Source organism: Bombyx mandarina, chromosome 07, assembly GCF_030267445.1.
Source record: "Bombyx mandarina strain Sakado chromosome 07, ASM3026744v2".
Lineage (NCBI taxonomy): Eukaryota > Metazoa > Arthropoda > Insecta > Lepidoptera > Bombycidae > Bombyx > Bombyx mandarina.
This window is the reverse complement of record NC_143214.1, coordinates 10,941,801-10,969,659: the sequence shown is the minus strand read 5'-3', so window position 1 is coordinate 10,969,659 and position 27,859 is coordinate 10,941,801. Positions and strand designations below refer to the sequence as shown.

At 38.3% G+C, this 27,859-nt stretch overlaps 2 protein-coding genes and 1 long non-coding RNA gene across 6 annotated transcripts in view; 2 read left to right on the top strand and 1 right to left on the bottom strand.

Annotated features, from left to right (window-relative positions):
• Positions 1 to 26,903, bottom strand: part of LOC114248309 (uncharacterized) — a 48,935-nt gene extending 22,032 nt beyond the window's left edge. Inside the window, exon 1 of the mRNA XM_089728769.1 lies at positions 25,908 to 26,903. The gene's annotated coding sequence lies outside the window, so the exon portion shown is untranslated. The remainder of the gene's footprint in view (positions 1 to 25,907) is intronic.
• The window catches only part of LOC149502683 (uncharacterized), a 33,496-nt gene extending 5,839 nt beyond the window's left edge, over positions 1 to 27,657 (top strand). The window contains exon 2 of the long non-coding RNA XR_016323344.1: positions 26,802 to 27,657. This is a non-coding gene — a long non-coding RNA (uncharacterized LOC149502683). The remainder of the gene's footprint in view (positions 1 to 26,801) is intronic.
• On the top strand, positions 8 to 27,657 carry Pi4KIIalpha (phosphatidylinositol 4-kinase II alpha). Of its 4 annotated transcripts, none has more exons than XM_028181492.2 (11): positions 8 to 406; positions 6,722 to 6,840; positions 8,877 to 9,077; positions 13,643 to 13,768; positions 16,334 to 16,431; positions 17,491 to 17,626; positions 18,617 to 18,762; positions 19,688 to 19,763; positions 20,519 to 20,658; positions 21,838 to 21,936; positions 26,947 to 27,657. In XM_028181492.2, the coding sequence occupies exons 1-10, from the start codon at positions 181 to 183 to the stop codon at positions 21,923 to 21,925; spliced, it is 1,356 nt and encodes a 451-aa protein (XP_028037293.2). In that variant the 5' UTR covers positions 8 to 180; the 3' UTR covers positions 21,926 to 21,936; positions 26,947 to 27,657. The 4 variants fall into 4 exon arrangements, with proteins under 4 accessions (XP_028037293.2, XP_028037292.2, XP_089584886.1 ...); XM_028181491.2 differs by lacking the exon at positions 26,947 to 27,657 and adding an exon at positions 22,760 to 23,713; XM_089728760.1 differs by lacking the exon at positions 8 to 406 and adding an exon at positions 692 to 797.
• Positions 27,658 to 27,859: the final 202 nt, after the last annotated feature.

The following is a 27,859-nucleotide window of genomic DNA, read 5'->3' as shown; positions in this document are numbered from 1 at the left end:
TCATTTTGTCATAGTCCTCGTTTAACTCTGTACTACTCTGTAGTCTCTGATTAAGCACAACTGACTGACTGCTGATTGAGTGATTAAAGTAGTGTTTGTCAAGTGTAAATGATTGTGAAACAAAGAAATTTAGACGAAAATAAATGAGGCTCGGTAAAACTACGACGTTTAACATTACTCATGAGTACGGAAGAGACTCTGTTGAATCTCGATTTCGACAAACCAAACACAACAACAGCACCGCCCGATGACGGAGTGGTCTCGTTATCCAGTAGTTCAGAAGAGATTTGTTTAGTGCCAGAGGTCGAGTTCGAGGGCAATCTGGATTCTCCAGGAGTGAACCGCGAGTCGCAGCCGCTGCTTGGCGGCCGCGGCGACTTCGAAGTATCCTTCAATTACTTCCCAGGTATGGAAATTCGAAACCATGTAGACGAACACTAATCGCGCAAAAAACATGATCAGCCAGATAATTTATAAAAAATAATTTTGAAAACTTATTAAATAATACTTTTTTTATATTTAAAATTAAAGTACAAGCCTCACACGTTGACATTGTTTGCTTAACAAACGTTCGGTACGCATTTATACGCACATTTGCACGTTTCCGATACAAATTCACGCACAGCGTGTTATTTTTAAACATGCTAACTTCAGTATGTTTTTAATTCTGAAAGTGAACTGCAACCATTCTGAATTTAGCTGTAGAATGTCAGTTTTCAGTGAACCGTTACAGTGCTATAAGTCGCTTTAAGGCTTTTGTTCAATGTATTTAAATATGGTGACCCCGTTTCAGTGTGGTGAGTAGTAAAAAAACATTGTCACAGCTACATGTTTTTGTGTGTGTATTGATATCTGTAAATAGTTTCAAAAACCGCTGTAATTGACAAGCCATATGGTAGTTAAGTTAGTCTATAAGTAATAATAACATTCTTGTAGCTGCGTATAAAAAAAACATTGTTAGTTTGAGATTCTGAGTAGATTTGATTTGGCAATCAATCAATCTATTCTAAGGTCAGGTCTCGTTCTTAGATATTCTTTTTAATGTAAATATTTTAGACATTTTTAGATTATGTGAAAGTTATTTCCTCACTTTTTCAAATCCTTAAGCTATATTTTTCACGTAAAGTTATACTGTAGCAATGAGCAGGATTTAGATTGCTTACTACTTAGAATATTACAGTAATTAAATGCTAGACAGAAGAATAAGATTAGATAATTTTGTGAATGCTTATGACCTTACATTTTAAGGATATCTGCACCTTGTTATTAGAGTTAGGGCCTATTGTAAGCTTACACACGTAGGCACTACCATCTGGCCTGTTTCCACTTCAAAGCTTGCCCTAGTCAAATGTCTGCTCCTGTATTGTAAACATACAATTGAGATCTTGTACTCTTATTTCAAGGTTTGGTGATTTTATTCCTGCTGTGATCTATACAGTAAAACGACTTTTATAATTGAACTAAAAAAGCAGATTGGCAATGGGATTCTTGTTTAATACCATGCAACATTACATTAATGCATAACATGTTATCTCATATTATTCAGGAAAAAAAAACTGAAAACAAGATATGCTAAGCCTCTACCAGCCATTTTTATCGAGAGACAAGTTTGATACTATTACAAACATGAATGAAATATTATTGGGGAAATAAATAAATTATCTAAAAATACTCCTGAATATTTAGCTGTTGCGTTAACAGTGACATAGATATTGGGTGCTGATAAAACCAAACAAGTTGTAAAAATGTAAATTGGCTTACCCAATTCAAGGCTTCTTCTGTCATACTACTAAAACAACACAATACACATTCTAGTTCATTTCAGTTCCGTTTTGAGACTCGGAAATATATATATACAGTCAAAATCTGTTATAACGACATCGAAGGGACTGCTCATATTCGGTCGTAAAAACCGATAGTCGTAACAACCGGTGATGTCTAATGTGTATCGTGCAAGTACAAACAAATCGATAGGGAATTATTGGAAAAATATATTTACATAATACGCGATTTTTCTTCAATATTAATATTTGTTTTATTTTTCTTTGCGACATTTTGAAAGTTTCACGAATAACTCAACAAAGTTTTGGTATAGATAAGTAACAAACTAAGTGAAGAGATGTGAAGAAGTGGGCTTTGACTACCGTATGCACGTGTTTTGTTTCTAAGAATTAGAAAAGACCCTACACTAAACTAAATCCTATTGTTTTCTTTCCTGAATTTAAAAGCCATTGAAGACAAATTTGGATACCTATTCAAATTGTTTACAATACAGCTTAGCCGGTCGTTCTAACAGATCTAATTCTCCGAAATATTGGTTAAATGTGGTCATTTTATGAGGTATGTCGTTATTACCAATGTCGTAGAAAGCAATATTTTTAATAAGGCGGTCATATGGCATTCAGCCGGGACCTTTGTTCTTGGTTATTATAACCGGCGTGTTGTATTAAACGATGTCGCAGTAAACGGTTTTGACTGTATATATATATAGCTTAGCAATATAAAACATTGCTTTTTATAATTATTTACCTTCAACAAAGACAATGTTCTATATAAATTTAAGGTCAAAGTAATGCCCCCTTAGGCTTTAAAAAAATACAACAGATGATTTTTAATGTATAGATATTACATTAACTAGATTAAAAAGTATATAACAATTTGAAAATCTTACAAAAGATAGGAAAGTAGTTTCCACCACTATATATCTATCACTATATGGTCGACAAATATTTAAAAAAACTGCACATTTATGTTACTAAAGGCTTTATTATTAAAGTGTTTATGTCAAAGACATGAAAATTTGCTAAGTCTAAGCAATAAAATGAAAATTATGTTTGACAAAAAATATTTCTTGTTAATCATATTTCCTTTTTTTTATTGTAACCACTGGCACACAAGCTAGATTGTCGATCTTAATTTGTTAAGCTTGTTTTAGATAGTAATAAAAATTACAACAGATTAAATTATCAAAATTTTATTGATTGCATTGCAGCATTTTGTTGACTCAAAGTGGAATTGTCACTCATTCACAACCTTTAATTTTCTGTCCGAATGAGATCTTAGTTTAGTCTTAGATATCTTAGTTTGATTCCTGGTCGCGGTCAGTACCTATGTCAAATGTCTTTGGCACCCAGGAATAGTATTAAGTGGTAACAAATGGTTATTCCTAAGCTGTTTTCAATTTCTGAAAGTTGCATCCTATTTGCGAAACATTCAGAAATATTTAGCAGAGATATTAGTTTAATTTCTTTAAATTTGCAATATAAACAAGGCTTCAAGTAACATTAGCAATTTTTACAACAAAATTACTGATTCACAAGGAAAACACGTTTGTTGACGCATATACGAGAAAAATGGGTGGATCGAAGTTATCTACCTATTCTGAGTAAGAGTGATATCCCAAATGTCTCAACACCACACAGTCAATCAGCTTCGCTTTTTTTTTCCTACCTTAACTTGTAGGTGAGCTCACGGGGCTCAAACCTGATGACGTTGCTAACCCGAACCCTAGCAAGAGCCGTGCTTCGCAGAATCTACCACCGGATCGGAAACGCGACCCACTGAGAAGATCCGGCGAGAAACTCAGTGGGCTGTGTCTGAGGGTTAATTTACTCGTCGAGCCCTTCGTCGCGAGCGACGGGTTCGACGAGAACGATGACCGGTGCTTGAGGTACCTAAAAGCACCGTTAGTGGATCGGGAGTATCCGAAATGACGTGCTTGGGGCGACGTCGACTGCTTTCCATTCTGTCCGCAGGATCGGGATCAGCTTCGCATTGCTGTTTGTCTCATTGCAAAAACACCGATAGCAAACATTGGACGACTACATCAGCCTCAATATAGAAAATCGTCTGTAAAACCCATTATTGTGTATTTTTATAATGGCACTGACAGTATTTACTGCTGGTCGCCCTACCAGCGTCCAGCGTCTTTTGAGCGCGCAAAGGTATGTACCACCATATTGCGATAGCTGGACAAGCTCACAGCTCACCGGGTGTTAAGTAGTTACCAGAGATCATAGACGATCATCAACGTTAATACACGCTTTGAGATATGTGTTCTAATTTATTCATGGTATTTTATTAAAAACGTTATAGGTACATGCGCGCGCTAAGACACGTCCGTTCAAGTCGATACCTAATACTAATACCTTTATAATCAAACTGCGCAAATAGTCGGTATTCCGACGCTCCGCACTTTATACGCATTAATAGAGAGGCGATATATCGACGGCTCGCGCCCAAAGGGTCGAACGGTTAGCGATAGCTGTTATTTCATAGAACGACGTGTAATGTATTCATTCTCTGATTCATGATCTATATTCTCGAGTACATACGACTCTATAGATCGTTACATTGTCATTAATATATTTACGCCTCGAGTCATTATTGATATCAATGCTATGCCATCTATGGGTTTAACGTCACAAATGATTTTATGATGAAATGGTTTTAATGATATTATTACTGTTTTAAAAGTAGGGCTCAAACACGTTTTTGGCATAATTGTTATTTTACGATGCTTTATATGCGAGTTTATTTACTTGTTCTCACTAAATTGAACATGATGTGAAACAGGAATTTATCGATCGATAGGCATGTGATCGACTCAAACTACACGCGGCCAATACTATTGAAACGAAATATATGTTCGTAATAAATGTCATAGGACGAAGAGGAAACGTTTTTATTCTACAACTGGGTCTAAAGAGGAGTGCGTGTGAAAGTTCTAGATTTTTAATTTTTTTATTGCTTAGATGGGCCTACAGCCCACTTGGTGTTAAGTGGTTACTGAAGCCCATAGACATCTACAAAGTAAATGCGCCACCCACCTTGAGATATAAGTTCTGAGGTATAGGTTGAGGTTCTCAGTATAGTTACAACGGCTGCCACATATTACTACTTCACGGCAGAAATAGGCAGGGTGGTGATACCTACCCGTGCGGACTCACAATAGGTCCTACCAGTAAATAACAGTATACAGTACAGTGACATTTAACCACCAGGATGCACCATCCATAACTCATATTGTATTGATTTAATGCTGGTGCACCGCGGGATACCTAAACGCTACTAAGGATTATAGCTTGACACGCGAGATATTTGACTGAGTAATATTTCCGGGACTAAGTTCTATTACATAAATCATCGCTGAAGAAATTTTTTAGGTTTATTTCCCGCGTATCAAGTTATGTTGAACAAACTATAAAATCGATGATGTTTTGCTAACAAAATAATCGTAACCTTTATTAGGGTAACGATAAGATTATGATATCACCTAACATGTCATCGAGTGAAAGGACTCAGGCCTTATATCCTATTGTTGTATAGTTATTGAGTTTTTTTTTCCTACCTAAGCTGAGAGCCTTGAGAGGCTATATCAGCGTAACCTTAACTAGTAGGTGAGCTCACGGGGCTCAAACACGGGGCTAACACGAACCCTAGCAAGAGCCGTACTTCGCAGAATCTACCACCGGATCGGAAACGCGACCCACTGAGAATATTCGGCGAGAAAATCAGTGGGCTGTGTCTTAGGGTTAATTTACTCGTCGAGCCCGAACGATAACCGGTGCTTGAGGTATCTAAAAGCACCGTTAGTGGATCGGGAGGATCCGAAATGACGTGTTTGGGGGCGACGTCGACTGCTTTCCATTCTGTCCGCAGGATCGGGAATGTAGTTACCGGCGGCCACGATGAGAGGGTTCTCGTGTCGTGCCGCTTTATCGAAGTGGGTTATTGAGTAACACGGAGACTACTAGGAAATGAATTATTTTCGATTGGATATTCTTGTAAATTAGTTTTTTAATATTATAACAACGAAACTAAACTATGGATTTATGAAAGATTCTTATCGAGCTGTATCAAAAGAGATTGCACTTCAAATTGTAGATATACATAGATACAGGTAATTTATTTACATAAATTGTATGTGATTATTATTATAATTTAAATAATTCGCCATTAATATCTGGTTATCCTTGCGATTATAAAATATCGGTTACGATTTGGATGTTGACTTTTTTTCTTATTTTCATATCAATGTAATTAATCCGAAAATAAATCAGTATTATAAATTGCATTGATATGCTATATGACATTGATATTTAATAAAAAGGACAGAGTGTATAATTGAATATATACCAAAAAGTATATACTCTCTCGGTGATTTTAGGTCTCTCAAGCACCGGTCAGTCAGTGAACTAACCCATAAACACAGCCCACGAGTTTCTCGCCGGATCTTCTCAGTGGGTCGCGACTCCGATCCCGCGGTAGATTCTTTTTTTTTTATTGCCCTTGTAGGCAGACGAGCATACGGCCCACCTGATTGTGAGTGGTTACCGTCGCCCATGGACCTCAGCAATGCCAGGGGCAGAGTCAAGTCGCTGCCTACCGTTTCATACTCTCCACAAGCCTCTTTTAAAGAAAGAGCGCTCGGAAAACACCGTGGAGGGGAGCTCATTCCATAGCCGGATGGTACGTGGCAAAAAAGACCTCTGGAAACGCACTGTCGATGAACGCAGCGGTTCCAGATAGTATGGATGAACTCTGCTCCGATGGCGGGAGGTGCGAAGCACTGCTCTTGCTAGGGCTAGTGTTAGCAAATTCTCTCAGGTTGAGCCCGTGAGCTGACCCACCCGTCCGGGCGTAGTTGGAATAGCCTTCTAAGCTACCAGCGTATAGGTAGGGGAAGTATGTACCCTCTTAAGATGTCGTCTTGTTTCAGATGACCCCCAGTTCAGCGAGCTGGTACTGCAGGCGGAGACGGCCATTGATAACGGCATCTTCCCGGAGAGGATATACCAAGGATCCAGCGGGTCGTACTTCGTAAAAAACGCGGGCGGGGTGAGGGATTTATAAATACTTGTGGTCCCCGGGTAGTCGAAATTCGACTATAATTAATTGTAACTATAAGTTTGCACACTGTTATGGTTCTATTGTCAAAGACTATTGTACTTCTATAATCACAGACTTCGCCAAGACTACAATATAGATAAATGATATTAAAGATAAACAATATTAATCTATTCTCAATTTGACCACAGACTATAAGAAAAGTTTGTCAATAAACAAATATAGTGTGTAATGTTTTTTTTAATTGATTTAATGTATTTTCTATGCATAATTTAAAAAAATATTATCATTCTGTACTCCTTCTCTATATTCTCGATATTCTCTATAAGTGTGGCAAATTTCATACTCTTTCGTCCGCGCAATTTCGTAAAAAGGGGTACAAAGTTTTTGCTTCACTAATACCTATATAGATATACAAAAATAAAATTTAATTTTATATTTTATCTTTATTTTTCAAGGGTTACGCGTAACTTGAAAATAATATTACGTCATTTATCACACGGTTTTAAAATTTGACTGATCCAAGACGATTGCTTAAGTATCCTAGAAAGTCGAATAACCATCATCGTAACATAATACTGACGTTTTGCCTCCTACGCATTAGATATCGGATAAGCTGGCTTACGTAGATATGTATGCGTGCACGTGTATGTACATATTGTATAGACATGTCGATCGATATTGGGAAAGTGAAACATGATTCAATTATGCCTATGAAAAAAATGCCTAATCGATTTGTGTTTTTATAGTGAAGTGTCTTTTGGGTTGGTAGGATCACGATCTGGCCTAAATCAATCGCCATCAAATTATACTAACGCGAAAAAGGACATCCATAACTCCTTATATTTGTCACATAGGCCTGTGGGCTGCTACATAAAAAGGTTGGCGATGCGTAACTCCAGGATTTAATATGCAGGGAGTTTTTGAACCGGATACATTGAAAACAACATTTGAAAAATTTATGCTTATTGTTTTTGGCGCTGTAGTTTCTGTCAGTTGACATTACCTTGAGCGTGATGCAAAAAAAACCCTTAAAATAAGTGATATAAGGACGGTTTTGAGTTACCGCAAATAAATTGAGAGAGACTACTAATCAAACTTCGCCTATTACCCTGCACGCATTCTCGTAAATGGCGCACGTCAGATTGTCGCGTGCAATCTAACAAACATTATAGTTTGTCGAATCTAGCACGATACACGGGATTGTTGGTAGTGTTAGTGGTAGGTAGGTAGTGATAGGATACCCTTAGGTAATGTGATCAGGTTATTTTCGAAAAAAATCAATTCGCGTACCATTATGTCTCGTGTGTGGCGACTTTTCGATTGAATTTTTTCAGTATCTTCATCCGATGTCTTTATTTTTAGGAGGGTTTGTATCTAGCTTAAAAAAACATGTAAAACAATTGCGTTAGGTATTCTCGTTAAAATAAAACTAATATTGACCAATTAAAGTTAAGTTCTTGAGGTTTAAAATACTTTTCAGTCTGTGTCACAAGTGACGCGCTTGCTTAGGTAGGCATTGCAGAGAATTTGGTTTGTATTTCTTACATTATTAGACGTAGGCAGCTCGGACACGTGTCGCAAACTTGCAAGTGCTCGACCCTCTTCGGCGGAGCGAGTACGAAGTGCACTTTTGTCGTGTCGAGAGCTCACACTAACTCTGTCGCGGGGTTAAGAGAATTCCCGAGATTGATTCTCTTATTTGGTGTGACAGATACACGATTATTTCATAAGATTATTTTTTACTGGTGCTAGGACCGCTTGTGAGTCTGCACGGGTAGGTACCACCACCCTGCCTATTTCTGCCGTGAAGCAGTAATGCATTTCGGTTTGAAGGGCGGGGCAGCCGTTGTAACTATACTTGTGTCCTTAGAACTTATACCTCAATGTGGGTGGTGTAGATGTCTATGGGCTCCAGTAACCATTTAACACAAGGTGGGCTGTGAGCTCGTCCACCCATCTAAGCAATAAAAAAAGGTACTCTGCAAACAGGTCTACCGCACATAAAAATTAATGGAATTTTCCAGAAAATCATCGGCGTTTTCAAGCCGAAAGACGAAGAGCCCTACGGTCGTTTGAACCCCAAATGGATGAAATGGATGCACAAGCTTTGCTGCCCATGTTGCTTCGGCCGTTCCTGTCTGATTCCAAACCAGGGGTACTTGTCCGAGGCCGGTGCGAGCCTCGTAGATTCCAAAATAGGACTTAAAGTCGTGCCTAAGACTAAGGTAAGGCTCACGATAATACTTTGGTTATCCGAATCGATGATTTATTCATATGTTTTGATTACGACAGAGTTATTTAATGGCGCAATTCTGCCGTGAAGCAGTAATGCGTTTCTGTTTGAAGTGTGAGGCAGCCGTTGTAACTACATTGAGACTTTAGAACTCATGTCTCAAGTTGGGTGGCGCGTTTACGTTGTAGTACGGCTCCAGTAACCACTTAACACCAGGTGGGCTGTGAGCTCGTCCACGTACCTCAGCAACAAAAAAAAAAAAAAACACGCCTTCAGCTCTAACACTAGGAGCAGGCTTAAGGACCCTGGTAACCGTAATCTCTTTGTCGAATTCGACGTGCAGCCTAACCCGTGCATCAGCTCGCTGAGTTTCTCGCCGAATCTTCTCAGCGGGTCGCGATTCCGATCCGGTAGTAGATTCATTCGCGAAGCAACTGCTCTTGAGTTGTAGGTCTTCTTTGGAGGCGCTCGGGCAGCTGTTAGCAAATCCCACCCCTCTTGCCTGAACCTTTGCTCGCCCACCTGTCTAGATGAAACTGGAAAGGCCTCCGGGCCACCAGTTATACTTCAATCATAAAAAGTTAGTTAACATTAAAAGATGACTGCCGAAATATATCTTGAGACATGAGGTCGTAGTCTCAATTGTACAGCGGCTGTCAGCGATCGCAAGTCGGTCGCTAGGGCCCCGGTCAAGGGTGTCCCGAAATTTACATATACGATATTTTTATCTAAGGTAACTATTGCATCCGTAAAGTACACATAGGTCAGTATAGAGCGATTTACAAAACGTTCACTGCCCAACTACGTTTAATCCTTCAGTTCAAGTTTAAAAATTTTTGCATGCAAGTGTACTAAGGGTGTCTGTCGCGAATCTGTAAAGATTATTTAAGTTCGTCGCTGAGTATAAAGGTTGAGAACCGCTGGAATTGGACAAAGGTTGGCCCATCCTTTAAACTCGCACGAACATGTTTTGCGACAGAACTGGGCGGGACTTAATAATATTAAAGCTTTGTGTTGAATATCACGAGTCGACGTTCATATTTAGTAAATAAATTATTGTATACATGTATGTACATAGTAGTAGAATGTTATCTCACTACAAATGTTTAATTGTAATTTTAAATAGCTTTACGTAAACATCTGGTTTTGACCTTAAGCAATATTGGGTTGCATGCCGTATCGTTTTAAGAGATACATTAATGAGCTTATCAAAGTTATCATAATTTTATTTAACTTTAGTTTTTTTTAATTAAAAATAATTATAATATAAGATATAGTGACCTTATTTGAACCTTGAATGTTGGTAAAATTGATTTTGTTGATATTCGGGGCTTCTGATACACAAGGGAGAACTCAAATCTTGTTTTGCTTTTGAATGAAATAGGTTTTACACGTCCTTACGGATCCATCAGATCCAATAACCTTTGCATTAGACGCCTTCAGCTCTAACACTAGGAGCAGGCTTAGGGACCTCGGTAACCGTACTCGTCGAACTCGACAAAGAGTTCGCCGTGCAACCTAACCCGTGAATCAGCTCGCTGAGTTTCTCGCCGGATCTTCTCAGCGGGTCGCGATTCCGGTCCGGTAGTAGATTCATTCGCGAAGCAGCTACTCTTGAGCTGTTAGGTCTCCTTCGGAGGCGCTCGGGTAGCTGTTAGCAAATCCCACCCCTCCTGGCTGAGCCTTTGCTCACCCACCTGTCCTGGTGAAACTGGAAAGGCCTCCGGGCCACCAGAACACAAAAAAAAAAGATATAGGTTTTGTTTTTTCATTTTGGACCACGATAACTAAAACATCCGAAAAGTCGGAAAATATATAATAATAATAACATAAAAAATGCGAGTTTAATACGTTGAACGTCATATGAAAAATTGAGTATTTTCATTGAGACCTCACCAGTTATCACCGGTGAGCTTTATCTAACATTATCATTCTGACCACGAGGATCACCCGTGAAGCCTTTTAAAATATCCTAACTAAAGACAGATAAAAGTCGCAAATTTTTATCTTTCGTCCAAATTATCGTATTTCATAAATGTTAGAAAAAAAATCTCAAGTTGATACAAAAAAATTACCGATTCCCTGATTTTGATTTGGCTCGAATGGTTAAAGTACGCTAGGCCCGCCGGTAAAGCGTACATCGTGTTAAACCGTAAAATTGGTTTTAATCGTTCAGTATTTACACGTCCGCATTTTATCGCCAAAATCTATCGTAACTATCGCTAAAAATATATAGAAAGAAAAGAAAAAAAAAAGATATTTTTATTAGTTACTAAGATGTCAAGTTTCTTTAGTTAGGTCCGTAACCAATAGTGCCCTAAACGCGTCATTACGGATCCTCCTGATCCATTAACGGTGCTTTTAGGTACCACAAGCACCGGTCACCGTCCTCGTCGAACCCGTCGCTCGCGACGAAGGGCTCAACGAGTAAATTAACTCATAGACGCAGCCCGGATCTCGCCGGATCTTCTCAATGGGTCGCGCTTCCGATCCGGTGGTAGATTCTGCGAAGCACTGCTCTTGCTAGGGCCAGTGTTAGCAACACTCTCGGTTTGAGTCACATGAGCTCATCTACTAGTTCGGTGAATCTAGAATAACCCCTCGAGGCTACTAGAATAAGTAGGGGAAAAAAACCTTTTTTTTTCCTACCTAAGCTGAGAGCCTTGAGAGGCTATTTCAGCGTAACCCTAACGTTTGTAGGTGAGCTCACGGGGCTCAAACCTGATGACGTTGCTAACACGAACCCTAGCAAGAGCCGTGCTTCGCAGAATCTACCACCGGATCGGAAACGCGACCCACTGAGAAGATCCGGCGAGAAACTCAGTGGGCTGTGTCTGGGAGAGGGAAAAAAACCAATAGTACCCTGAAACGCCAACGGCTCTGTACAATTTCAACTCGAACAAATAAATGACATAAAAGTACATACGAAACGAAGAACCGATCGATGTAATACGAGTATCTATATATTAATACGCGAAGCAAAAACTTTGTATCCCTTTTTACGAAAATTGCGCGGACGGAGGAGTATGAAATTTTCCACACTTATAGAGAATATAGAGAACAAGTGCACAATGCTAATATTTTTTTTAAAATAATGCATAAAAGATACATTAAATCAATAAAGAAAACATTACACACACTACATACCATGTATTTGACGCACACACGCATGTATACTATTTATTGTCAAACTTTTGTTGTTGTATGACGTCTGTTGTCAAATTGAGAATAGATTAAATATTGTTTGTCTTTGTTAATATTTTTTATAGTGTAGTCTTGGCGAAATTTGTGATTATAGAAGTATAAAATACAATCATAATAGTGTACAAACTTACAATTCCAATTAATTATAGTCGAATTTCGACTACTGCGGGACCTCTAGTATACATAATTTATTGACTTTTGGCAGACGGAAGTCCCATTACATTGATAATAATATGAAAACACTAAATTAAAAAGTCAAATCATGTTGATTAATTTATAAATAGAATTTGTAATAAATTTGAAATACTGTGATGAAATATTAATTTAATTTTTTTATTTGCATTCAAGTCATTTAAGCATTGACAACATTAATTTATAAATCGCGATCACCCAAATTATGTTAGATATTTCATTGTGACGATAGCCATATATATTCTGTGACGATAGCCATCACAGACTGCAAGACGATTTCTTTTTTCATTTAATATTTATTTTAATTATGGTAAAAGTTGTACATAAGTTGATTTCAATATAATTATTGTGAAATGAAGTGACGAAGAAACAAAAATACTGATTTGGCTTAAAGGACTTTGTTCCTAAGACAGGAAAACCTATTAAAAAAATAAAGAAGATATTTTACAGATGCCTGAATCTCGCTAACAACATTTTCCACATAAGCTTACATTTAAACAAGTTCCGAACTACAATAGTAAGACCGTCGGTGTCACAAGCAATTTGACCCGCTCGGTGGAAGATCTTCCCTTTGTCGTTCATCCTTAAAAGCCTAAATCTAAGCTAGAAAAGGACATCTAATGAGTTTCTCGACGGATCTTCTCAGTTGATCGCGATTGCTAGGGCTAGTGTTAGCAAATTCTCTCAGGTTGAGCCCGTGAGCTCACCTACCCGTCCGGGCGTAGCTGGATTAGCTCCTTAGGATACCAGCGATTAGGTAGGAAAAAAGAAATTGACTTAACAGAATAAATCTATCTGGCGACAACTTGACACCGGGTGAACCGTGAGTCCGTTTATCCATCATCATCATCATTCTCCTGCCCTTCTCCCAGTCACATGGGGTCGTCGCAACATATTTTTTCCTTCCATACTCCTCTATCATATACCATTTCTTCGCTCACTCCCTTCTTACCCATATCGTCTTTCACGCAATCCATTCATTTCTTCTTAGGTCTACCTCTTCCACATTCATAGTTAACACTCTCTTACCAACCTCATTTTCATTTCGTCTCATCAAATGTCCATATCATCTCAATCCGAGTCCATTCATCCATCTTAGCAATAAAAAAAACCTATCGGTATTATGAATAATACTAAAACAGTGTCTCTTTTCTTTTCCAGGTAGTAAAATTAGTATCGGAAACGTTTAACTATCTGCGCATAGACCGAGAGAGGTCGCGTCTGAAGCGGGCCATCACCGAGCAGTTCCCGAATCTGCGGTTCAACAGGATGGGGCTGCCTCCTAAGGTATGTACGCACTATCCCCGCTCGGGACATGGCGAATCTATATTACCAAAATATTTATTTATTTATTTATAACTTCATATACTAGATAGTATAAAGACGGACTTAATGCCATAGGCATTCTCTAACAGTCTACCTTAGGGGAGTGCAGAGATGAACCTTAGTAGGTGTAGTGTGAAGTAGATATTACTTAAACATATGTGTATATATAACATACATAATATTTATAGATACAAATACTCGTACTTAAATAAATACATATACATAATATATACATATCATAAATATATACATATATAAACAAATATTATCAATTAGATGACTCTGCTAACTCTGCTGCTTTCTCTCTCTCTCTAAAAATTAGTGGCCACCCACCTAGAGATATAAGTTCTAAGGTCTCAGTATAGTTACAATTTATCTTATCTATACTTCTATACTAATACGAGCTCTGCGTGTGACTTGTTTTAATGGCGGAAGTAGTCTGACTGTGTTGCCATAGATTAGATACATTCTTTACCTGACACCAGTCATACCCGATATTCCACAAAAGGGGGCCGAGCACCGACCTCTGTGGAACACCGCGCACGACCGGGAACCGGTGCAGGATCCCACCATGTCCGGTACACGTGACCGATCTGTCCTCCAAGTAGGAACCCACCAGCCGGCGAAGGTAGGGGGGCACTACATGTCGTTCCAGTGCCCCCCTATCACGGACCAGGGCAGGGTGTTAAGTGCATTGGCGATATCGAGCGAAGACAGACAGATAGACAAAAATTTTAAAAAATGTTATTTTGGTGTCTGTACCGTATATATATTCATATGCATGTAGTAAAAAGCGGTTATTTCAATATTTCAAACATACACTCTAATTTTATTTATATGTATAGAATACTTTATTCTATCGTCAAGTTTTCGCAGCGCACGCGATATTAAGAATATTTAGGTAATTTTTTTACACCTTGCGTTACATTATTGGAGTTTAATAAGGATCACTATAATAAAAAATTGTGAGCCGTCACGGGACGCCTGGCGGATGTGAAACATCGACATTATTTTGTAAAAGTAATATGCAGAAAAGAACAGATTGTGATAGGAACTAAATATGTCACAATGATAAAATAAAATATTACGAAAAAATAATTTGTTTTCAAGTAAAACACAGGTTATGTGTACTGTAGTAAACAACACTGTATACACTACGGAGTATACACTATAGGTATCCGAGCTCAGTGTAGCGAGAGAGATGGCTTAACGCCGGATCGAGTGGGAGAGAATCGCATAGTCGATTGCGCATGGCGACGCGTCGCCACGGCATGCATCGCCACGCCAGAAATCGGTTTTACGTGCAGCTATAGATGTTTCACATCAAAAAAAGAATATAGCCTATGTCACTCGGGATAAGTGTAGCTTCCAAACAGTGAAAGAATTTTTAAAATCGGTTCAGTAGTTTCGGAGCCTATTCAATACAAACAAACAAACAAATCTTTCCTCTTTATAATATTAGTATAGATATAAATCTACAGTGGTTTTTACGAATGTTCCGTTATAACTACTGAACCATGCATCCGATTGACTTGAAACTTGGTATCTATGTAGAAAATACATGTACCTAATGGATAGGCTAATATTTATACAAGTGTTGGACTCCTTACACAAGTTGCGGGGGCGTTAATGATGAGACTCTTTGTGGGGGTGAGAAGTAATAATGTTAATTTTAAATGGCCAGCGAAGCGGACGGGTACAGTTTTTTTTATTGCTTATATGGGTGAACGAGCTCATTGCCCACCCGGTGTTAAGTGGTTACTGGAGCCCATAGACATCTACAACGTAAATGCGCCACCCACCTTGAGATATAAGTTCTCAGTATAGTTACAACGGCTGCCCCGCCCTTCAAACCGCATTATACTACTTCACGGCAGAAATAGGCAGGGCGGTGGTACCTACCCGTGCGGACTCACAAGACGTCTAACTATCGGTAATTTCGCAAATTATAATTTTGCGGGTTTGATTTAATTATTTGGTATTCAACTAAGTAACCATAATAAATCTACAACACATGCAATTTAATCTCCATCTAATATGGATTCGCTTAGGGTAAAAGCCTCCTTCAAAGAATTCCATTTTTCCCTATCTATAGCAGTGGCCGGACGAGATTGTGTCCAAAGCGGGAAGAGACTGAACGACCATCTGAACGCATAGGTACCTTAAAAAGAATTCATCTCAAGATCTCGCGCGTTTTAAGTAACATTTGTGATGTTATCTTTATTTTTATTTTTTTTTATTGCTTAGATGTGTGGACGAGCTCACAGCCGACCTGGTATTAAGTGGTTACTGGAGCCCATAGACATTTACAACGTAAATGCGCCACCCACCTTGAGATATAAGCTCTAAGGTCTCGAGTATAGTTACAACGGCTGCCCCACCCTTCAAACCGAAACGTATTACTGCTTCACGGCAGATACAGGCAGGGTGGTAGTATTTACCCATGCGGACTCACAAGAGGTCCTACCACCAGTAAAATGTCAATGTCAATTTTAATGTTAAATCAATTGTATGTGTGTCTTTCAGAAAGGCTCGTTCCAGTTATTCGTGGAGGGCTACAAGGACGCGGACTATTGGCTCAGGAGGTTCGAGCAGGAGCCCCCGCCGCCGCACGTCATGAAGAAGTTGGTACATGTGTCCTTATATATTCGGTACTGCTCTAGTCAAGGGAGACCGTAACGGCCTTTAGACCGCGCCCCCCAACCCGCCCCCCAGTCCGCGGGGACGGGGTTAGCCTCGCAAAGCTACCGGCAATTAGTCAGGAGACGATATCGAGGAGTGAAAGGCTCTGTGGTTTAATGGACATTCGCTTAATACGCAATATGTATCGTTGTAATGTAAATAAAATTATAATTTGAGTAATGCTAGTGGTAGGACCTCTTGTGAGTCCGCGCGGGTAGGTACCACTGCCCTGCCTATTTCACCCGTGAAGCAGTGATGCGTTTCGGTTTGAAGAGTGGGGCAGCCGTTGTAACTATACTGAGACCTCAGAAATTATATCTCAAGGTGGGTGGCGCATTTACGTTGTAGATGTCTATGGGTTCCGTTAATCACATAACACCAGGTGGGCATGGTATCAGTAGTTATAAATATTTTATGAACAGATATGAGTAGAAGGGTTATTTTGATGATACCTTTAAAAGCACCACACGCTTTTTTTTACAATAAAATCATTTTTTCTTACACTATTTTTAATTTCAAATTTATTAAAATTTATTTTCTATTTTTTAGTTTGATTTTCTATAAAAGCGGTTTTTTTTTGTTTTTTTTTAAACTATTATTTATATTTGCTATGTTCGTGCTTTTTTTTTACCTAAGCTGATAGCCTTGAGAGGCTATATCAACGGAACCTTAACTAGTAGGTGAGCTCGCGGGGCTCAAACCCGACGACGTTGCTAACACAAACCCTAGCAAGAGCTGTGCTTCGCAGAATCTATCACCGGATCCGAAACGCGACCCACTGAGAAGATCCGGTGAGAAACTCAGTGGGCTGTCTGAGGGTTAATTTACTCGTCGAGCCCTTCGTCGCAAGCGACGGGTTCGACGAGAACGATGACCGGTGCTTGAGGTACCTAGAAGCACCGTTAGTGGATCGGGAGGATCCGATGTGACGTGGATGTTCGTGCCTAACAATAACACATCGATAGCATTGAGACGTTGCGCCCAACCCTATCCGGTTCCAGGTTCCAGCTGCAGTTCGAGCGGCTCGTGGTGCTGGACTACATCATCCGGAACACGGACCGCGGCAACGACAACTGGCTCATCAAGTACGAGGCGCCGCCCGGCCCGCGCGCCGACGCCGACCTGCGGGACCCCACGGTCGGTTCATATCGTACACTCACGTACTGTCTACCGCTACACTGATTGTTTGACGGGTGAATGAATGAGATGAACGAATGACGCGGTGAGTGAATGGAAAGAATGATTAGTGCTGATGAGTTAATGAAAAAAATAAAATGTTTTTTTTTTTAAGTGAAACTTCTAATGCGACTTCCAACAAGGTTGCGTTAAACGTTTAACGCTCCTGGGGGAGGGGGAATAGAAAGAGACAGAGCGAGATTGAATACGTGGCATTTGAACGAATGTGTAATATACCTGTTACAAAGCGAGCCTTAGCAACGAGTAGCGGCCAATATTCTAATGAAGTATTTAAATAAATATATTTTTTCTTACTATAATTTAAAATATGTCTATATGACAAACGTTGAAAATGTCGCATTTCTTATACACAACATTCCCTATTACAAGAGCTATCTGATTTAAAGATGAAAAATGAAGAAAACCACAATACTATACATCGAAAAAGAAGTATCACTCCATTCACGTGCACCGAGTTGCATGCGCACGGTTTTTTCCAAATAAGTTGTACAGAGGAATGAGTAATGTGAATGGAACGAATGATGATTTAAGAATGTTATTTAAAAATAAGAAGAATAAAATATATAATAATAGTAATGTCTTTATTGCTGTTAGAGTTCTAACTTATTTAATTAAACATAAAATAATAATAATAGAGGTAAGAAAACTATACAATTAATTTAAACTAAAAGATATCTCGTTATTCGAGATATCTCTTCTCATAACAGATTGTCTTTTGACAAATACCTTCTCTAATGAAGAAGAATGAAATGAATGAAGTTTTAAATGAATTTATCATATATTATAAGTAATGACTATGGAGTGAATGATGTTTTAAGAAGGTTTTTTAGAAGTTATTAGAATGAAATGAATGAAGTTTTTACTGAAAAGTATTGACCAGTAAAATTAGGGCATCAGCCGGTGGGTTGACGGTGGTGTTGTCGGTTGCAGGAGTGGTCGGGCGGGTGGGAGGTGCGCATCGCGGCCATCGACAACGGACTCGCGTTCCCGTTCAAGCACCCGGACTCGTGGCGCGCCTACCCCTACCACTGGGCCTGGCTGCCGCACGCCAAGCTGCCCTTCAGCGACGAGACCAAGTGCGTACTGCGGGGACCTCATGGGACCTCATCAATACCTGAACTTTGTACCCCTTTGTGCGGAAATTGCGCGGACTGAAGACTATAAAATTTCCCACACTTTTGGAAATTTTCCCACACCTTAGGGAAAATTTCTCACATTTTAGGGAAATTTTACAAACTTTAGAGAATATAGAGAAAAAGAAAATACATGAAATCAATTTAAAAAAAAACATTACACACACTACCATGTATTTGACACACACACACACACTCATGCATACTATTTGTTTATTGACAATATTTTCTTATTGCTTATAGTCTGTGGTTAAATTGAGAATAGATTAAATATACTGTTTGTCTTTATTAATATTTGTTTAAAGTGTAGTCTTGGCGATATCTGTGATTATAGGAAGTATAATAGTATTTGACGATAGAAACATAATAATGAGTGAATGAATGAATGATGAATGATTTATTATATTTCAGACCACAATAAGTCCATATGTGTACATAGTATTATTGAAACATACTTAAAATTAACAAAACCAATCAAATAAAAAAGATAAAATAATTATCAGTTTAATACATTTCAAATATTCCATTCCACTGATACTTAATTAATTATAGTCGAATTTCAACAACTGAGGGACCGCTAGTGCAACAAATCTGTGAAGTTGTGTCGCCGTCTTGTCGTGCTATCCTGCTCGCACTCATCTAAACAATAGCACGCGGGAATGAGACAGAACATGTTTAGTTCGGTTCTCGCGCTGTAAACATCCTCAATTTCTAGAATTCCATATAGTTTGTCCTAATAAATGAAAATGACAATTTTAGTAGATGTAATGTCCTTTTTGTATCGCATTTTGTCGGCGGTTCGTGACGTAACAGTACTACCCCGAACAGTGACGTAAGCAAACCAGTGAATGTTGTTCTCCTGTTTCAGGCAACTAGTACTTCCGCTGTTATCCGACATGAATTTCGTTCAGGAACTGTGCGACGAACTACATTTGCTGTTTAAAGTGAGTATTACTCGTGTAATGTGTATTTGTGTAGTGGGCATAAGATAGCTGATAGCTGCCTGAATCGCGCTAGCGACATTTTCAAGATAAGTTTCCTTATAAACAAGTTTATATTTATATTCATTCCCGATCCTGCGGACAGAATGGAAAGCAGTCGACGTCGCCCAAAACACGTCATCTCGGATCCTCCCGATCCACTAACGGTGCTTCTAGGTACCACAAGCACCGGCCACCGTCCTCGTCGAACCCGTCGCTTGAGACGAAGGGCTCGGCGAGTAAATTAACCCACAGACACAGCCCACTGAGTTTCTCGCCGGATCTTCTCAGTGGGTCGCGTTTCCGATCCGGTGGTTGATTCTGCGAAGCACGGCTCTTGCTAGGGCCAGTGTTAAGCAAATAGGTTAAACTCCGTGTGGTGAGCACGGTTTCTCGTTCGGTGAATTTAGCATGACACTCGAGGTCACTAGAATAGGTAAAAAAACGGATGTTGAGACATGAGGTCCAAATTTCAATTAAGTCGTAGACGGTTGTTTCGCAACAAGGGGGGCCGAGTTCAAACCACCACCGTCATCGATGTTAACTACATTACTCCAATAAGCAGAGACTTTACCTTGGGGTGTCCAAACTTTTTAATATATTTGGACTTGGGAACCCCTTCAGAGAGCTCAGAGGACCTTCTGGGACCGGATAAGATCAGTGTATTGTGTTGTTGATTGATGGATGATGATAAGACAGTTTGTCGTGTCCCTCCGCAGCAAGACAAGGGCTTCGACAAGGGTCTGTTCGAGCGGCAGATGTCTGTGATGCGCGGGCAGGTGCTCAACCTCACGCAGGCCCTCAAGGACGGCAAGAGTCCCGTGCAGCTGGTGCAGATGCCGTGCGTGCTCGTCGAGAGGTAACCCAACCCCACCCCTGTGAGCTATTTAACGCTCTCGATATCGTAAACGTTAAATGTTGGTAGGACATTTCAAACCCACCCCTGTGGTCACTGCGAGTTATTTAACGCTCTCGATAGCGTTAACGTTAACTGGTGGTAGGACGTTTAGTGAGCGTTAACGCCTACGAATTTTTAAGGAGCAGTCTACAAAATTTTATTTATGTTTACCCACACCATTTTCACACTTCAATTAATGGCCGTGCCAAGCTAACTTGTTCGCAAAGTAAAATTTTGAGAAAAATCTGTATAAAGAAAATACAAGCACCGGATCGATTTGGTAGTTTTATTCAAGAAACCCAAGTATCGAACAGTGAGGTTTTTTTTTATTGCCCTTGTAGGCAAACGAGCATACGGCCCAACTGGTGGAGAGTGGTTACCGTCGCCCATGGACTTCAGCAATGCCAGGGGCTGAGCCAAGCTGCTGCCTACCGCTAAGTAGCCTCCACAAGCCTCGTTTGAAGAAGGACATGTCATAGCGCTCGGGAAACACCGTGGAGGGGTAGCGCGGGTAGGTAGCACCACCCTGCCTGTTTCTGCCGTGAAGCAGTAATGCGTTTCGGTTTGAAGGGCGGAACAGCTGTTGTAACTATACTGAGAACTTAGAACTCATATCTCAAGGTGGGTGGCGCATTTACGTTGTAGATGTCTATGGGCTCCGGTAACCATTTAACACCAGGTGGGCTGTAAGCTCGTCAAAAAAAGTATGCATTATAGTCTCTGGTACCCTTAATATAGGGAATCTTAATTTGGGGCCGGACGACTGTGCGTGATTTGTTCCCAGTTATACATATTATTTTAATCAACTAGCCGTACTCACTCGCTTCGCTGGGCATTTAAAATTATCATTATTATTAGGGAGTCCGACACTCATATAAACATTAGCCTATCCATTAAGTACATGCATTTTCTACACGGATACCAAGTTTCAAGTCAGTCGGATGCACGGTTCAGTAGTTATAACGGAACATCCGTAAAAGACCACTGTATATGTATACTTTATGATTTATATATTAGTATAGATATACGGAACTCTTTAATAACCTTTATATTAATTTATTGTGATGTGAAATAAACAAAGCAATAATGAAGACAGCACAAAACGTCCATTACTAAGAGCGGTCTCGTGGAACGTTCCAGATCAAAAGGCGGCTCGACCTCGTCTCGCTTCTTCGACTCATTCCAGCAGAGGTTCCAGCAGAAGTCGCCCTTCTTCTCGTGGTGGTGAAGGACCTCACGGTGAGCAACGGCTTCCGATGCGTTAAATTTGAAAAAAAAACGTGATTATTTGGGACGTACTAGGGTAGCCATCACTTACTTGGCAGTATGTAGTATAGTCGTAACTATACTGAGACCTTAGAGCTTATATCTCAAGGTGGGTGGCTCATTTACGTTGTAGATGTATGTCTATAGGCTCCGGTAACCACTTAAAATCAGGTGGGCTGTGAGCTCGTGCACACATGTATGTAATAAAAAATAAATAAATAATTCCGTCTCAAATTCTACCGTTATGAGACTTCGGAATCATGTCTTGAGACATTCAAAGACAGGACATTTCGAAAAAAATATACACGTGTGCAATTTACATATGGTAGATGTGAAACCTTCAAAAAATTCGGCTTCAATATAATGAGACGAATGTAAAATTTCGAGAAGAGGTTAGATTGTAGGTTTTAGTAATTATATTAGTGATACAAAGTTTAATGATATATATATATTTTACGTTTTATTCGTATATATTACATAGATTTATTCAGAATGTATTAAGTACGATTATTATTATAGTTACGAAGCAGAACACAAAGATAACCACGAGAATATAAGAAACATTGTGTAATTGCTACCTATCTCATTTCCTCCCACATTAAATCTTATGAATATATATTTCTGTCTCTTTTTACTGTCGCTTTTTCGTTTCATCGACTTTAGAATCACAACGATGCTAAAGAAGTTTTAATTTTAATGTGAATATCCGACCTTTCAGTTCCGAGCGTGTTCCCCATTACACTCAAAGCTCTCGAAAGCTTATTAAAAAAAAAACTTTTTTTTTATTAAATTTCAGATCATCTTGTTAAAATATGGTGATAGTTCCACACGACGCTGATGTAATAGTGAACCACATTTTATATTTAATATGTCGTAGGATTAGTGTTATGTTTTAATAAATTAAATCGACGGGTGAAAGACTATTAATGGCTTAAGCGACATTTTTGCTAATTTACATGACGGTTATTTAAAATTTGAATTTCAGAAAGAATACCATAACAAAAAAAGCTTCTTTAGCTATTCGAAGCTTAATTGAAGTTCAATTAAAAATATCGAACTGTCGATGCTAATACCAAATAAAACGGACCTTTAATTACAAAGATAAATGTCGGTTAAAACCAAAATAGCATTTCACCTCTCGATACAATGCGGGGGACGATTGTGACGCTTTGTGTTCAAACGTTTATATATATATATATATATAACTACGGAAATAACTTGGAAACGTAAGATGCGTCGTTCGAACAACAATTAGTACTGGCACTACACTTTGCCGATTTTAAGTACTAGTATTTTTAAAAACTAACAACAACACTTAGAGGTCAAGAAATGAGAGCGAATTTATAATTATGAAATGATTGTATTATCATCGGTCCTTGATGCAAATTCTCAAGTTAAATGGATGACTTGAAGTCGATACAAAAGATACTCAAGGAATTTACCGCTGCATATAAACTTTGTATAAAGATTCATTGGAATATTCCGAAAATGCGTGCCCGGTACTCACGTGGAGACCTTGAGCTGTAGATGCGCGTGGTGGTGGCGCTGGTGCACCCACCAGCCGCAACCCACATGGTTCTAATGTGGCCACTTTGTACTGATACTTCCAAGGACATATACAGTCATTAATATACTGATTGAGGTCTGTTAGTAGCGATATACATTTTCCTTGGCTATCGAACTTTGAAACCACAATGTTAAGCTCTAATAAAACTAATAAATTAATCAATAATTTATAAAAAAAAAAAAACATTCAATTTAAGAAACTAAGCATAAATACTAACGTCCATAACATTCATGAGCCCGTTAACTAAACCGAAGGTTGTTTTCGAATGTCACGCGAGACGAAGGGTCGATGACCCCGTGCGTCAGCTGTGATGACCCCATGCATCAGCTGTTTTTATAAATTTAACTACATTGCAATTTAATACACGGCGTTTTCTTTCAAATTTTGTCGCGCCGATAATATAATAGTACTCGATCTGTCTACCGTGTGCTTAGTTCGAGTTTTTTAACTTTCTCGATAGCGTAAAAGTTAACTCCAATTTGTATGGAATTGGAACGTTTGCGTACGTTTGCCGCTAGAGGCGCTGTTCCAACTGCATACAAATTTGAGTTAACTTTTACGCTATCGTGAAAGTAAAAAAACTCGCACTAAGCACACTGATTCTGTTGCCAGGCTGTGAATTCCAAGATGTTAGTTTTTGTTTGTTAGTATAAAACTTATTAATGTTTTTTTTTAATATGCAAATCTCTAAAATTAAGACGAAAACGTCACAATCGCACCCGATATATTTGTAGCTTAGATCAATTCTGTTAATAATATATTTACTGTGACATAATTATTTTTAAAACCTTCCTTATACCTGTAATGTCTTCATACTGAATTCGATTAGTTTAGTTTTGTGAAATATAATATTTTTTGTATAATTTTTTTGTAAATTATCTCGTGTCTTTCAATAATCTGTCTCGTCTAGTTTTCCGGAAGGTAGCATTACCTTTTGTCCGGGGAGTTTTTTTTTTTTATAATGGCAATTATTAAGTTTTTTTTTTAAATATGGTAACAATCAACCGCGCTATCTTTAATGTCTGATGTCGCATTGTCACCTTAGGTGCGACTCTATTAATAATATTTACATATCGAAGGGTGAAAGCCTATTTGGTTTAAGCTACATTTTTTAAACTTTACAGAAGAATTGAAAAGTTTAAAATTTGAAAAAAATATTATGAAAAAAAACGTCATCTGTTCATCTTCAGTTATTTGAATGATGTAAACTTAATTGAATTTCGATTGAAAACAATTTAATTGTTGATCTAATCACTACATAGTATAAAACAAAGTCGCTTTCTCTGTCCCTATATCCCTATGTATGCTTAAATCTTTAAAACTACGCAACGGATTTTGATGCGGTTTTTTTAATAGATAGAGTGATCGAAGAGGAAGGTTTATATGTATAATAACATCCATTAAATCGTGGAGAAATCAATAATCAATTACAGTTTCCGAAGCGAAGCGAGGGCGGGTCGCTAGTAACACATAAAACGGACCTTTGATTACAAAAATAAATGCGGTGTGTTACGCGAAATACTGCTTAAACCAAAATAGCTTTTCACCCCTCGATGTGTTATTAAAAGTGAATTAAAACTACATTAGTGCTGGATTTATTTATTTAATCGATTCCTTCATCAATCATTCTGGGGCCACTAAACAATCTTTTGGTATAATAAAAAAAAATATATATATTTTTTTTCTGTTTTTTCAACAACTATTTCGCAATTTTTTTATTGTTTTCTTCGTTTTTCATGCCGATACTTGATTCAAAGTGAAATTCGGACATGAGTTTGTGGCATGTGTCAGTCCAATTTTTTTTTCTGTTTATTTTAGTGAACGCGAGGGGTCATTCCTAGATTCACCGAACGAGGAGTCCAATAATGTGGTGCCTCAAGTAACAAGGAAGGCCATCACAGAAACTCCTGTACCTCACTCTCCTTCTTCGTCGCTTTCTTCTTATTACCGAAGGTCGTGTCTCTGTAACTTGACCTTCGCCTGTCTCGTGAGCTGTTTCCACCTCGTCCAGTCCTCAGCTTCTCGAATGGCGATTGCGAATCAACAAACTCAATAGTCTCGTTTTCTTTTTGTATTTTTTAACATCCATATACTGGGTGCTAGGCGACCGCTTCAGAAAATGAAAATTTTGTACCTACAAAGTTGTAAAGGGAGCGCGGTATCAGCGCCGCGCCCGGGAGTTCGTTGACCCGAGCATCAGCTGCTTTTGATTTTGTGTTTCATTGCTGGGTTTTTTTTTTTTGTAAAATAATGTATTTTTTATGAAGCTATCGTTTCATTTAGCTGTACTAACATCTTAGATGGGTGGACGATCTCACAGCCCCCCTGGTGTTAAGTGGTTACTGGAGACATCTACAACATAAAGGCCGCCACCCACCCACCTTGAGATATGAGTTCTAAGGTCAATGTGTTTCTTTTTCGTTAATATGTTTCTTTTTTATCTCCTTATAAAATGTAAGCAACACATAATATATGTCTTGTACATAATGAAAAATAATAATAATTAAATTGTTTAAAATAGACACCCTGGTTCGATGTAATAGAAGTGCCTCTTCGCAACGATCAAATTATGTTTTGGACTAGTTCTTTTTTTTTTTTTTTGTTATAGATAACGAAAACTAATTTCGATTTTAAGCGTTCATAGTACAATTGTGTAAAATGTAAAAACCCAAACTTTGTACATTATTAATCAATTTAAATGTTCAATTACTTTTCTTTTTTTGTTGATCGATTTTTATAATACGATTGTCGATAACGTTAACAAATGTAATATGTTATAATTCAAACTGTATTTATGGTTAATTAATGTCTTTATCACTACACAATATAAAACAAAGTCTCTTTCACTGTCCCCATATCCCTATGTATGCTTAAATCTTTAAAACTACGCAACGGATTTTGTTGAGGTTTTTTTTAAATAGATGAGTGATTGAAGAGGAAGGTTTATATGTATAATAACATTCATTAAATAGTGGAGAGATCAATAATAAATTACAGTTTCCGAAGCGAAGCGAGAGCGGGTCGCTAGTGTTATTATAAAAGATAATTTAAAACTATATTTACGGTTAATTAATGTCTTTGTATTATAAAAGATCTAACGGATATCTTACAGTGTTCGTGAAACTATTTAAGTGTTGTGCGTCGAAATTAGAATTTTTTATTGCTTAGATGGGTGAACGAGCTCACAGCCCACCTGGTGTTAAGAGGTTACTGGAGCCCATAGACATCTACGACGTAAATGCGTCACCCACCTTGACATATAAGTTTTAAGGTCTCAAGTATAGTTGCAGCGGCTGCCCCACCCTTCAAATTTTGCAGACTACCGTCAGTTCGAGGCGTCGGTTAAAAAAAGATGTATAACACGTTCAATTCTCTATTTTAGTAAATAATACCACTAAAGATTTTTTTTATTGTAGGCAGACGAGAATACGGCCCACCTGATGGTGAGTGGTTACCGTCGCCCATGGACTTCAGCAATGCCAGGGGCAGAGCCAAGCCGCCGCCTACTGTTAAGTATATGTATGTATAACACTAAATCACAGTAATATTTAATCCAGTATCGGGCATAACGTGGGAGGAGCTAAAATAGACTGCTTAAGACCGATGCAAATGAAAGGATTTGATTCTCCAATCAATTCCTTACCTTACAACCCAGCAGAGGGTAATAGGAAAGAATGAAGAAAAAGAAGAAATCATTCCACATTAAAAAAAAAAACGTTATCGACAATCGTATTAATAAATATATACCTATCGAGAAGTGAAAAGGTTATTTGGTATAAGCGACATTTTTGCAACTTTACCAGAGAGCCATTTAAAGTCTAAAATTTAGTAAAACAATTTTGGTCAAAACAAAAACACTTCATCGGCTTTTTGAATGTGGTAAATGTAATTGAAGTTAAATTAAAAACATCGAACACATGTTGATGTTAACAACTTTAATTAGAAAAGTTAAATGTCGATTAAACCAAATAGCTTTTCACTTTTCGATAATTAATAGTGATGTGTAAGTTTTTGTATCGATATAAGTAATAGTGATTACAACATAATATATCACACGTGTATAGTTAATTAAATGTATTGGGAGACAAAAATGTGAGACTATTAAAATATTTGTTTACAGGAAGAAATTACTGTTTCGTTTTTTTTGTTTTTTTCATTGTCCTTTTTTTTTACTATCGACTTCATTGGAAAATTAATTCCAATTACTATTATAATGAATTTACTGTAAATTATTAAAAATATTTATTTTCGTACAGTGTCTCGCTTGATTCGTGTCTAAAATGTTCAGTCTCTAATAAGAGAGGCGACAGTGTCAGGAACACGTTTCAT

Coding starts and splice junctions, on each gene's coding strand:
- Pi4KIIalpha (XM_028181492.2), top strand. CDS start 181: ATGAGTACGGAAGAGACTCTGTTGAATCTCGATTTCGACAAACCAAAC. Junction 6,841..8,876: donor TCGTAAAAAACGCGGGCGGG/GTGAGGGATTTA, acceptor GGAATTTTCCAG/AAAATCATCGGCGTTTTCAA. Junction 9,078..13,642: donor AAGTCGTGCCTAAGACTAAG/GTAAGGCTCACG, acceptor TTTCTTTTCCAG/GTAGTAAAATTAGTATCGGA.